Here is a 13,106-nt window from a genome sequence, read left to right on the forward strand (position 1 = left end):
TTTCAATTGAGTGGTATTAACTTTTATGAAAAAAAAGGCCAGAGATGGTGGGGGTTCAATGTGTCACTGCAGAGCTAGCATACCAACCTGTCTCATTAATGCTGCTGCTATTCCTCAGAGCATAAGTTCCACGCAACACCTGCTCATACACCTGGGCTCCTATCGTCCGCATGTTTTTCCGGATGAGGATCCCACGAGCTTGCATCATGAAAAGGTAAGTGTTTACTGTGGAGACAGAACAAGAATAACAAATGCTTAAGTGTGTGCCTATAAGTACATTTGCAAAAGGCTTTTACAGTATGTGGGGAATATTCTTCCAACCTATATCAGTGGGTGCCAAATCAGATCCTCACATTCTCCTCACAGACTGCCAAAAGTGATTATTAGCCTTGTGTGCTCATACTTTACTCATTTTTAGAGCTCTGTACTAGTATGGAAAATGTGTGCATTTATTGTTATGGGATATTCAGGACTGAGTTTGGTCCCGCTGATCAAAGGTAATAAAGGGAAAAGATGGTGATGATGATGAGACACTTACACAGAGGAGCAAAAGGGTAACAATTTTTTGAACTTTTGACTTTCAGACTCCATATCTCACCATCCACTACAGCTTTGAACGCGAGACTACCATTATTTTATAGACAATCATCTTGGCTAACGTATACATAAATTGGACTTGCAACTATTTAGCATATGTTTAGTTATGCAGATTTTTGTCATGCAACTGCATTGTTACTATTGATGTTTGCTCCTTGTGTGGAACAATCTTTTTCTTCTTAAATACTACAAATGACAACCTGTTTTCACATTCCCTAATAGCTCAGTGTGTTATTAGGTTGATTCCCAAGCGAAAGGTCACTGGTTTGAATTGAGGAGCAGCCATGAAGAGGATTTCTCAAGAAAAGAGAAACAGCATTATTCAGCTCATAGATAGCGGTATCTCGGCCAAGAAAATTGCCAAATTGCATCATGTGAGTGCCATGACAGGTGGAAGAATATGAAATGAAGTTCGTTCTTCCATTCCAAAGCCAAGAGGTGGACATCCCGGCAAAATATCAGAGTCAACAAGTCGGCTCATCGTAATGTCTATCAGTTCTGGCGCGACAAACACGGCAGTGGAGGTGGCTAGTATGCTTCGTAATAGTGAGATCACAGACATCCATGCAAGCACCATGCAATGCGCATTACACAAGTATAGAATGGTGGCCTGAAAAAGGTTAAGAAGCCTTGACAATAGCCTGGACAATAGAAGATTGGAGTGATTTGGAGTGATCAGACAATAGTCGAAAGACTGGGCTCTGATAGGTGCAAATGGGTCTGGAAGAAACAAGGGGGGGGGGGGGGGGCTAATGGTTTGAGAAATTGAAGGAACTGTCAAGTTCAGTGGAAAAAGCCTGATTATATGGGGTTCTTTCACAGCCAAAAGCATGGATACTTGACCAGGAATGCTGGTGGTCTCAATGTTGAGCTATATGTGAGTATAGCTCCAAAGCATATGTTGAGATTGGTAAAGATATGGTTCAATGACAATGAAGTAGAAGTGCTGGATTGGCCCCCACAGTCCTCAGACCTCAACCCAACTTGACGGATAGCTGTCTTACATCTGGTGGCATTAGAGGCAGAGCTTGTTAAGAGCTCACTTGCATACCTTTTTTTCCCAGAATTCCAGAGGAGCATGTATGGCCTATAAGTCTCCTCATGCAGACTAAGGCGCTCTCTCCCCAAGAAGAGATAGTAACCCCCAAATTCCAATTGTCACTGGGAAAAGTGGATCTTTCAAGTGCAATGAGTTTGGCCCTGGCTACACTGAAGTGCAGAGTCCAAGGAATCTCCCTGTTTTTTAACCTTTCAAGGGCATCTGTCAGCAGATTTGCAGCTATGAAACTAGCTGACCTGTTGCATGTGCACGTGAAGGCATCTGTGCTGGTGCCATGTACATATATGCCTGCATTAATGAGAAAAATGAAGTTTAATATATGCAAATGAGCTTCTAGGAGCAACAAGGGTGTTGTCATTACACCTAGAGGCTCTGCTCTCTCTGCAACTGCTGCATCCTGATTGACAGGGCCAGGCTTGATGGTATTTTCACTGCCTGGCCTTGTCAATCAAATTTGAGAGGATGCGGCAGAGCCTCTGGATGTAACGGCAACGCTACTAGAGGCTTTTTTCCACCATATATTACAATTTCATTTTTGTCAACACATGCAACAGGCCAGCCTATTTTATAGGTACAAATCTGCTGACAGATGCCCTTTAAACCTGCAGTATGGACTTCTCCAGTTGGATTTCTTTCTCACAGTACCCAGAGTAGTCACTGATTGTTGGTGGATACACTGCTAGGAACATCTGGAGCAGAAGCAGAGCGAAAACCAGGGATCGTGCAAGGGTTCGTCACCAGGAGAACCAGCCAGAGGAGGAGATGAAGTTGTACATAGAAGACAGGCCAGATATCAAAACATGGAGGTTGAACAACAAGAACTAGATGTCAATTAGAAGTAGCCAGATAAAGGCAAAATCCAGAGGCAAGGCTAAGGTCATGACCAGAGTCCATACACAAGCAATAGGCAGTGCAATGATATGCAGGCAAAGATGTCAGACCAAACAGTGGCATATGCCAGCTGACAAGAATAACCAGTCACCAGCAGGAGATCTTTGCTGGCTTGGAAAGAGGTGAGTAACAATTTTTTCGGGGGCTGAATACCAGTATCTCAGGGGGGAGCCATTGTGCGTTTAGCTTCTGAGGTATTCTAAGTGTCTCTACTCTACTAGGTTTACCACAAGATACATGTAGAAGTAAGTGATGTGTCAATCCAATTGAAATGTTAGAGATACCTTCATCTAAATAAGTCAGAAAGATGTATAGCAATTGGGTCAGTAAATGCTTTGTGTAATAGGTATTACACATGTGGACAGCACACACCATGGAAAATACACCAGAAATGTTTCCAAGTACTTCATACAAGACAATGAACACTATTGGGAACATGCTGCGGTTTTTGTCCAGCCGCTTCTTGGCTTGTTTGCCGTGCTGCTGGACCTCAGGCCTGCCCCCATTATAGTGAATGGGAGCCGGAGCGGACTTCTGGTGGCACGGTGGGCTAGAGTTAGCACGGATCCATCAGGCTGTTCCCTCACCAGAACAGCCTGCTGGACCCTGCTTCCACCAGTGTGAAAGAAGCCTAAGCCATTTCTACTTTACACTAGTTTGATAAATGACCCCATATGTCGGCAGATAAAAGTCTTTATCCTGACATCTGGAATGTCATCACCTATAGGAGGTTTCCAGAGCTACAATTACTGATCGCTTCTACTCAATGAAATTGTAACATCATGTTACTCCAAGAACTGCGTGAGAAATTACTCGTTAGCTCTAAGTAATTAAGTCAAGAGGGACGGCCTGGTACCTTGCTGCAAATGAAAAACAAGGTCAAGCTTCCCCAGAGAAAACCTGTTCTTTTCATTGTAATCCCAGAGCTGCAGTTACCTTGTGTTTTCCAGGATCTACCGTCGATCATAAACCATAGCGGAGGACTGTCTGAAACAATGCAACCTCTTAAGGAAATTCCCAATACTCCCACCAATTACTCTTCACGTCGCCCATCTGACTCCTTTATATGCTACAATATATTCCTCACTTCTTCTACCTCCCTCACATTCTACTATATATTAGACACCTCTTCTATCTGACTCCCTCACATTCTACTATATACTCCTCACTTCCTCATACTTATTATGGATCAGCAAGTTTGGACCCACTGTGCCAACTAACCGGTTTGGCACTGGGCTAAACCCTAAGGGAATTCCTCTGGTATTCACCCTTTAACCCTTGTACAGGATCTGGCCTTCCCTGCAGGAAAGCAAAAGGACTGCTACTTCCTGGGAGAGACATGGTGTAGATTGCAGCTGACCCAGGGGTGCAAGCACTAGAAGCTCAGGATACAGAAAATGCACCAAGACTAGGTTTCTGAGATCTAGACAGTGCACTAGAAGCATAAGTGAGTTAGGGTTGGAAGATATAAAAATTATTCCCACCATTATGATATAATTTTTTTTATCTCGATAACGATATATATCGCAATAAATACACATTTAGAATAAAAAAACACTTGGGGCCACAAGGAAACGTTATACTGTATGGGGCAGCCACAAGGAGACGTTATACTGTATGGGGGAAGCCACAAGGAGACGTTATACTGTATGGGGGCAGCCAGAAGGATGTGTTATACTGTATGGGGGCAGCTACAAGGAGACGTTATACTGTATGGGGCAGCCACAAGGAGACACTATACTGTATGGGGCAGCCTCAAGGAGATGTTATACTGTATGGGGCAGTCACAAGGAGACATTATATTGTATGGAGCAGCCACAAGGAGACGTTATACTGTATGGGGCAGCCACAAGGAGACGTTATACTGTATGGGGCAGCCACAAGGAGATGTTATACTGTATGGGGCAGTCACAAGGAGACGTTATACTGTATGGGGCAGTCACAAGGAGACATTATATTGTATGGAGCAGCCACAAGGAGACGTTATACTGTATGGGGCAGCCACAAGGAGACGTTATACTGTATGGGGCAGTCACAAGGAGACATTATATTGTATGGAGCAGCCACAAGGAGACACTATACTGTATGGGGGCAGCCACAAGGAGATGTTATACTGTATGGGGCAGCCACAAGGAGACGTTATACTGTATGGGGCAGCCACAAGGAGACGTTATACTGTATGGGGGCCACAAGCATACTATATACTCTATGGGGGCCACAAGGAGACATTATACTGTATGGGGGCCACAAGGAGATATTATACTGTATGGGCGCCACAAGGAGATATACTATATGGGGGCCACAAGCACATATTACACTGTATGGGGGCCACAAGGAGATATTATATACTGTATGGCAGGCAGCGGGGCAGAAGGAGACATTATATACTGTATGGGCAGGCAGCGGGGCAGAAGGAGACATTATATACTATATGGGCTGGCCGCTCGGCAGGCAGTGGGCCACAAGAGTCACTATACTGCATGGGGCCACCAGGAGACATTATACTGTTTGGACTTAGGAACTATACTGTAAGGGGACCACAAGGTGACATTATACTGTATGGGACAACAATTTGCAACCCCTCCACCATCAATATAATAATGTCTTGTGGCCCCCATGCAGTAATGTCTTCTTGTTGCTCCTGTATGGGAGCAACAGGGAGACATTATAGTTTATCAAGTTCCATCACCACGTGCAGTGCAGCTTGCAGGAAGGCCTAGGGCCGCAGAAGACATAGACAGTACAACCTTTATTTCTGACACCTGGGCTGTTAGGGTCTCTCACTCCTCTTCCCCCACCTTGGCTTGGACACGGACTGCTGACTGACTTTTCGCGCCTCGCTCCTGTGCTCGGCCAGTGGGCGGAGATTTGAATATGGGAGCAAGGAGGAGACGGGGTGGCCGCTGCAGGAAGTAATATGTATGGTACGCATATGCACTATGCAGGGGCGGGCTGACACAGATTTATGACGTCACCAAATACGGCGGTTATTTGGAAACAGCGATATCGCCATATCGTTGTTTCTTTTTTATTTTTTTATAATCAATTGTTTTATTTTCAAAAAAGAGGTAAAGACACAGATGATTACATTGTATCAAATCAAATATCATATTATTAAATACATTTCTATACAGTACAACCTGTTCTCATCATATATCGAATCCCCCTCTTATTTTATTAGAGGTATTTAGCGTCAGATCATAGCAGAAGTCTAAAAAAGAATTCTGTACAATATCTAAATACCTCTTATTTTCCGTATAATGTATAGCGTGTCGTAATTGTGCATATCGAAATTTATGTGTTGCTGAAATATCCGGAAGAATTTCATTTAGGGGCTTAATCTGTCCCTTATCTAAAACCTGTGAAATTAAATATATCCCCTGTTTTTCCCAATAACTAACATCACCCATTTGCTTAATTTGTGGTAAGTATGCATTCCCCCACAAGGGGGTATATTGAACCGCTTGGGACACTCCGACCATACGTCGAACTTGTTGCCAAATGTACTCAAGCATTTTTCTGAAAGGATTTATTATTGTTTTCTTCTCAGAGGGGCCTTTCTCAAGAATAGAGAAAACGTCTTCCCAGGGTCTACAGTTCTCCCCAAAAACAAGCCGTATACATTTATTCTTTCGATTCCTCACACACCATCTTAGCTGTGCGGCCAGATAGTATCCTTTTAAAAAGGGAGCGGAGATGCCACCCTCTTCTTTATAAAGATACTGTATTTTGATTCTAACTCGTTTGCGCCCCCATATTAATTCATTAAAGAGGTTCTCCAATTTATTAAAGGACTTATCTTCTATCATTATTGGGCTTGCGTTAAGTACATATAGTAACATTGGTAATAATGTCATTTTAATAAGCGCAATATGGTTTATTTGTGACAGAGGTAACCTTAACCATGTTCTAATTTTGTCCTGAACCTTGTCTATTATTGGGAGTATGTTCAATTTCTCATAATGTTCCAACTTAGTCCCTATATGGATACCCAAGTAAAGTAGCGATTCTGCTGGGGTCAAAACACTCACCCGATAATTATAACCCGGTGGGACAGGACGTCTCAGTGAGAGAAAATTTGATTTTTCCCAATTTATCTCGTATCCAGATAAGGATCCAAATTCATCCATACAGTCCATAACCCTGGGTAGGTTCCTATGCCCCTCCCCCAAAAATAGTAGAGCTTCGTCCGCATAAAGACTTATTTTATCGGCCTCTCCCTCACATCCGAAGCCCTGTATTTCCTTATCTGCTCTAATTTTACATGCCATTGGTTCTAAGAACAACGAAAAAAGCAAAGGGGAGAGGGGGCATCCTTGACGTGTTCCCCGAGTCAGTGAAAAGTAAGGGGAATACTCCCCGTTAACTCGGACCCTAGAGACCGGATTTCGATAGAGAACCTGGACCCATCTAGAGAAATATTCTCCCATCCTCACTCTAGACATCACTCCCCAGAGGAAGTGCCACTCCACCCTGTCAAACGCCTTAGAGGCGTCAAGAGACAGGATGGAGCAGTCCTCCCCCCTCCCCATCTGAACATTCAGGAAGGCCCTTAGTACATTATCCTGAATATTCCTTTTAGGCATAAACCCGGTTTGGTCCTCATGGACAACTTTATGGATTACAACCTTCAATCTATTGGCCAACAGTTTTGCGAGAATTTTATAGTCTGTATTTAACAGAGCAATGGGGCGGTATGACTCAACTAACAACGGGTCCTTCCCCTTTTTTAGAATCAATGTGATCGTCGCTTCCATCCATGAGGGGGGTAGAGATCCCCGTGTCCATGATTGATTTAATACCTCCAACAATTGGGGAAGGATAATTCCCTCATGTTTCCGATATATTTCAAATGGGAAGCGGTCCGCCCCTCGAGACGTATTACCGTTAATAGTTTTCAACGTATTCTGTAACTCGCTCAGTTGAATGGGTCTATTCAACCAGTCTATATCTTGTTGGTCAAATTCAGGGATATTGATATTATCTAGATATTCATCTATTTTTCCTCCCTGATCTGTAGGTCCGGCCTGATATATCATAGAGAAATAAGTAAATTCCCCTAGGATATCATCAGGGTCTCTTAAAATGTTTCCAGCCTCTGTCCTAATTCCATTAATGTTATTACTGCTCTTTTGATTTTTTACTATTGTGGATAATACTCTGCTTGTTTTACCCGATTCGCTAAAGGTCCTCAACCCCGAGAAGAACAATTTATTCTGTGCTTTTTTATATAAATATAGCTTATAATCCTCCCGTGCTTTTTTTAATTGATATTGTTTTTCAGGGGTATTAATCTGTACAATCTCACCCATTATCCGATCAATCGAATCTTCTATTTCTTTTTGAGTTTGTGCAAAGAGACTCTTCTGTTTCCTAATTCGATGTGAGTATAAGCCACGCAGATATGCCTTTAAGGAATCCCAAACCATATGTATATGTGTTGAGTTAATATTATCGCTCCAAAAGAGTTTAATTTCCTCGTTGATCTTATCCACATCTTTTATTAATGTAATCTAGTGGGGATTAAGTTTTAAAATTCTGTTTTTACTAGATTTATTATTACTGTCCAATGTTACAGTAACCGGGGAGTGGTCCGAGATACCATGGCTTTCATAGTTCATTTTTTTAACCCTATTTATAAGCCCGGGGCTGGCGAGGGCCAGATCAACTCGTGACATGGACCTATATGTATTACTAAAACATGAGTATACCTGTTTATTACCATAAAGAGACCGCCATATATCGACCAGTGCCAGTACTCATTCTGGATAATAGCGTGTTGGAACTAGTGTTTTCTTTGTAATTAATTATGGTGGATGTCCTATCTAGTTTAATGTCCATGACCGAGTTGAAATCACCCATCACCAGCAGCGGGCACTCCTCTCTTGCCGAGATATATTGCATCAATTTACATAACACATATGTTGAAATGGGAGGTGGGATATAAATAAATGCAATTATACTCCTTTGCCCCTGCCACTCACAATAGAGAAAAATATACCGACCTTCATGATCGATTAGTTGTTCTATTGGTACATAGTTTACCTGTCTAAGAACATACACACTAATCCCGCAAGAGTATATAGAGTAGCACGAATGATATTCATGAGAGGCCCATCTCCTTCCGCCAAACGCCGCCACTTTTTCATCTAAGTGTGTCTCTATCAGGGCCACTATGGTTGGTAAATGTCTAGAAACTAAGTCAAACACAGCACACCTCTTGATTTTATCCGCGAATCCGCGAATGTTCCATGTCAATATTCTAGACATTTTTATTTATATATATATATATATATTTTTATTTATTTATTTTTTATTTCCTAACTTTGAGGCGGGGCTGGGCGGAAGGGGAGGGGCATCCCCCCGAACCCCAACAGCTCTCAGCGGAGAAATAAGATACCCCCCTCCCCCCCACCCTCATACTGACCTGCGAGTCGCTGAATGTGACTCATAGGCCTCTAACATTGAGCTACCCCCCCCAACACCGTCGACCCCCCCCCAGCTCCTCCCTATATTGCTGCAGATACATTATTTAAAGCCCTTTAAGTCCATCCATTCAGCTGCCTCACTTGGGTTAGCGAAGAAGTGAACAATGTCTCCATGGATAACCTGTAATTTCGCGGGATACATCATGGAATATTTTAATTGAGCCTGTATCAGTCTCTTCTTCACATCTTTATATTCTCTTCTTTTATCCTGCGTGACTCTAGAAAAGTCTGGGTATATTTCAATATTAGCATCGTTGTACTCCACCGTCTGTATCTCTCGTTTCCTCCTGAGAATATGATCACAGTCTTTTGAGGAAACCATTTTAACTAACAATGGTCTTGGTGCTGACCCTGGTGGTGGTTTTCTCATTGGGATACGGTGTGCTCTCTCCGCTGTATATGATGAAGCTACTTCTGCAAGTGATACGTTATCCGAGAGCCATTTTTGAATAAATCCTGTTGGATCATTTTTTTCTACACCTTCCGGAAAACCCACCATTTTAAGATTGCCCCTCCTAGATCTGTCCTCCAAATCCGCCAATTTTTCCTTCTGTGCCTTATTGTCACTCTCCACTGTTTCCATCCTTTTCTTTATCTGATTGGAGTCTTTTTGCAATTCTGAGCTGAGCATTTCGTATTCCTTAATACGTTGCCTCATTTTATTTAGATCGTCTCTAATTACTGAGATATCGGTCTGTACTGCTGCCACCGTAATTGTTAGGGTACTTAATGCTTGATTGGTTGTATTTACTGCGTACAGTATACCTGCTAATTTAAGGTCAATATTACACATCTGATTGTCCACTTCCGGTGCCCTGTTTTCTCCTGCTCTATTTAATTGATTTTCACAGTCCTCCATCTGCATTGAGTGCTTTTGGTTACTTCTCGTCTTGCTTAATGTGGGTGGAGATTTAAGATATTTATCCAGCTGCATCATATTATTTCGGGCTGTGCCACCCTTTGGTGAGGAGCTACCAACCGATTTTCTATTCTGCAGCTTAGGTGCCATATTGTATGTAATTTATTTATTTATTCCCCCCCCCCTTTCCCCTTTCCTCCTTCCCCTCCCCCCTCACGTCAGACTATCTTCTAAATATACCTTAGGAAAGGAAAAAAGGGTTACACCTCGTAATACATATTCCATACACGCAATTATCTATTATATATTATGGTATGACACAAAAAAACAGCGGATCTTACGTTCCTTGATCTCTCAATATTCAAACGTTCCCAAAGTCCCGGATCTTGAGCGGTTTTCGGGTTATGATGCCCCAGATATTTTCTGCGCTGTCCACCCACATTAATTGAGGAGCTTCAAAAAGATAAACCTGTACAGCTGAAAACAACAGGCAGCGTCTTTGAAGGAACGATTCTGCTTTTGCTCAATTTCAAAGAGGGAGCTTCACCATGGGGGATAATTTCAAAGAGAGAGCTTCGCCATGTGGGGTAACCCCTATAGCTTCAGGGCAGGCTGGACAAGAAGCTGCGTAGTGCAGCGAGTGGAGAAAGGGAGAGGACACATCCACCCTTAATTCCCAGCTCCAAAAGCAGGGACAGGAAGAGGCACAACTTCTGGAGATGACCCAGGTCGTTCATTCATCGCCGGCTCATTCAATTTTCCTCCCAGAACGCAGCGTGTCCCAACAGTTCACTCACCCGGCGGTCCACAGAGGGTCGCTGCCACAGGAGTCCAAGCTGGAGCCGATGCCAGGACGGCGGTCAGGACGGAGGAGGACAGACAGCAGCGCAGCTTCTGGAGCTTCTAACGTGGGATTCAGGCAGTGGATACCGCTCCACCAAGTATGTACACCTGCGGTTCATTCACTGGCAGCTGCTAGAGGGCCGCATGTAGCACTGCTGCCGAAGTCGGAGCTGGAGCCGGCGCTGGGGGCGGAGGGATCGCGGCACGTCCGTGACTCACGTCATGCCGCTTCGCTCACCCCTACCCCTAATGCCCCATATCGTTGTTTCTTAATACCGCGGTATATCGTTGACACCGGTTTACAGCTCAACCCTATGGTGAGTAGTAGCTTGGGTATCATGCCCACACGGTGGAGCAAGGCACCAGTGGACATAGACAGCTGACCTAACAATACTCTACTATTAACTCCTCACTTGTGTCTGTCTCCCTCATATTCTACTATATACTCCTCCCCATTTTATCTGACTTCCTCATAGTCTACTACAGTATATGTCCATCACCTCTTCTATCCAGCTCCTCAATGTTCTACTATATACTCCTCCCCTCTCCCACTGAACTCCCTTATAATACACTATATACTGTACTTCTCACCTCTTCTATCCAACTTGCTTATATTCTACTATATAAGCCTGACCTCCCCTATCCAACTTCATCATATTCTACTATATACCCGTTACTTCTTCTATCCAGTTGCTTCATATTCTACAATATACTGCTCAACTCTTCTATCCAACTCCCTAATATTCTATTATATACTCCTCACATCTTCTTTCCAAATTCCTCATATTCTAACTCTTCACCTCTTCTGACTTCATTATATTCTAATACACTCCTCACTTCTACTCTTCTAACTCCCTCATATTCTACTATATAGTCCTTACTTCTTCTTTCTGACTTTCTGATATTCTAATTCCTCACCTCTTCTATCCGACTAGCTGATATTTGACTATATTCTCCTCATCTCTCCTATCCGACTTCCTTATATTCTACTACTGTATATACTGTACATAGCCTTTAAGAAATTTAAGGTAAACAGGAACAATGGAGGTCAAGAGAAAGTCTGGAAGACCAAGAAAAATTCGTAGGATTTCTAGAAAGGCAAATCAGAACCCCAACTTGACCGCAAAAGACCTTTAGGAAGATTTAGCAGACTCTGATATTGTGGTACAAATATGGCCTTCGTGGAAGAGTCATCAGAAGAAAATCTTTCCAGCATTCTCACCACAAAATTCTGCGTCAGATGTTAAAAGAACATCCCAACAAGCCTGATGAATTCTGGAAACAAGTCCTGTGGACAAATCAGGTTAAAATGGTACTCTTTGGACACAATATGCAATGTCTACACAAAGGGCACAGAATTTCATGAAAAGAACACCTCTCCAACCATTGAAGGGGTTGTCTCACTCGGCACAATGAAAATTATGTTCAATATAACCCCATAATAAACAGCTTACTAATATACTTCATGTTTCAAAACTGCCTACTCTCCTAGATAATCCTCATCTTGTAGTCCTTTCGTGTATGCTTGCTGTCAGGGGTCTGCCCACTGGGAAGTAAAGCGATAACTTGTATGGTGGATGGGATCGGGGGATCGAGCGCTAGCTGCACATGCGCACTAGCTCCCTCTTGTCCCAGCCACCTCGTATTTGCTGTGTTAAACAGCTCCTGGCAATGTCAGAAGCCTCAGAACTGATCAACACAAGAAAAAGCAGCTCCAGGCATGGGGGACTAACCTATTACATGTGCAGGATCTAGACTGTCATCTGGCGATAGATACCAGCTGTTCAAGGCTGTCGGTCTGCTTTTAACTTTGTAATATAGTGTGACCTTTCACTTGCAGCCAGGGGAGTGAGCACCCACAGTGGCATGGGGAACATTTTATGGGTAGAGAAAAGAATAGAATTAATTAAATTCCAGCAAATGGAAGCCAATATAACACCAAATGTAAAAAAGCTGAAGTTGAAAAAAGGATGGCTTCTACAAATGATAATGATCCTAAATATACCTTAAAATCCACAATCACACTTCCCTTATCTGAACATTAAAATCTATGGATAAACCTCAAAAGGCTAGTGTATACAAGATGGCCCGGGAATCTCAAAGAACTGGGAGACTTTTGCAAGAAAGAATGGATGAACATCCCTCAAACATGAATTGAAAGACTCTTGGCTGGCTACGAAAAGCGTTTACAAGCTGTGATACTTGCCAACGGGGGTAGGTATCATGCAGGGTGTGCAAACTTTTTCTTTGGGTCCTTTTGAAAATGTAAAAGATAAAAATAAAAAATAAATGTTTTTGCTTAAAATACAAAGGGAATGTGAAATTTTTACGTTATGCCCTTTGGGGATCATATCATCTTCAACTTGCT

The 13,106-nt window shown here is 42.9% G+C and overlaps 1 protein-coding gene across 3 annotated transcripts in view; it reads right to left on the reverse strand.

The window, feature by feature from the left end:
* Positions 1-13,106, reverse strand: part of B4GALT5 (beta-1,4-galactosyltransferase 5) — an 88,571-nt gene that overhangs the window by 14,299 nt on the left and 61,166 nt on the right. For all 3 annotated transcript variants that reach the window (XM_044299324.1, XM_044299322.1, XM_044299323.1), the window contains exon 2: positions 88-225. In XM_044299324.1, the coding sequence (XP_044155259.1) occupies positions 88-225 (138 nt within the window). The remainder of the gene's footprint in view (positions 1-87; positions 226-13,106) is intronic.

Source organism: Bufo gargarizans, chromosome 6 (genome assembly GCF_014858855.1).
Source record: "Bufo gargarizans isolate SCDJY-AF-19 chromosome 6, ASM1485885v1, whole genome shotgun sequence".
NCBI classification, from domain to species: Eukaryota; Metazoa; Chordata; class Amphibia; order Anura; family Bufonidae; genus Bufo; species Bufo gargarizans.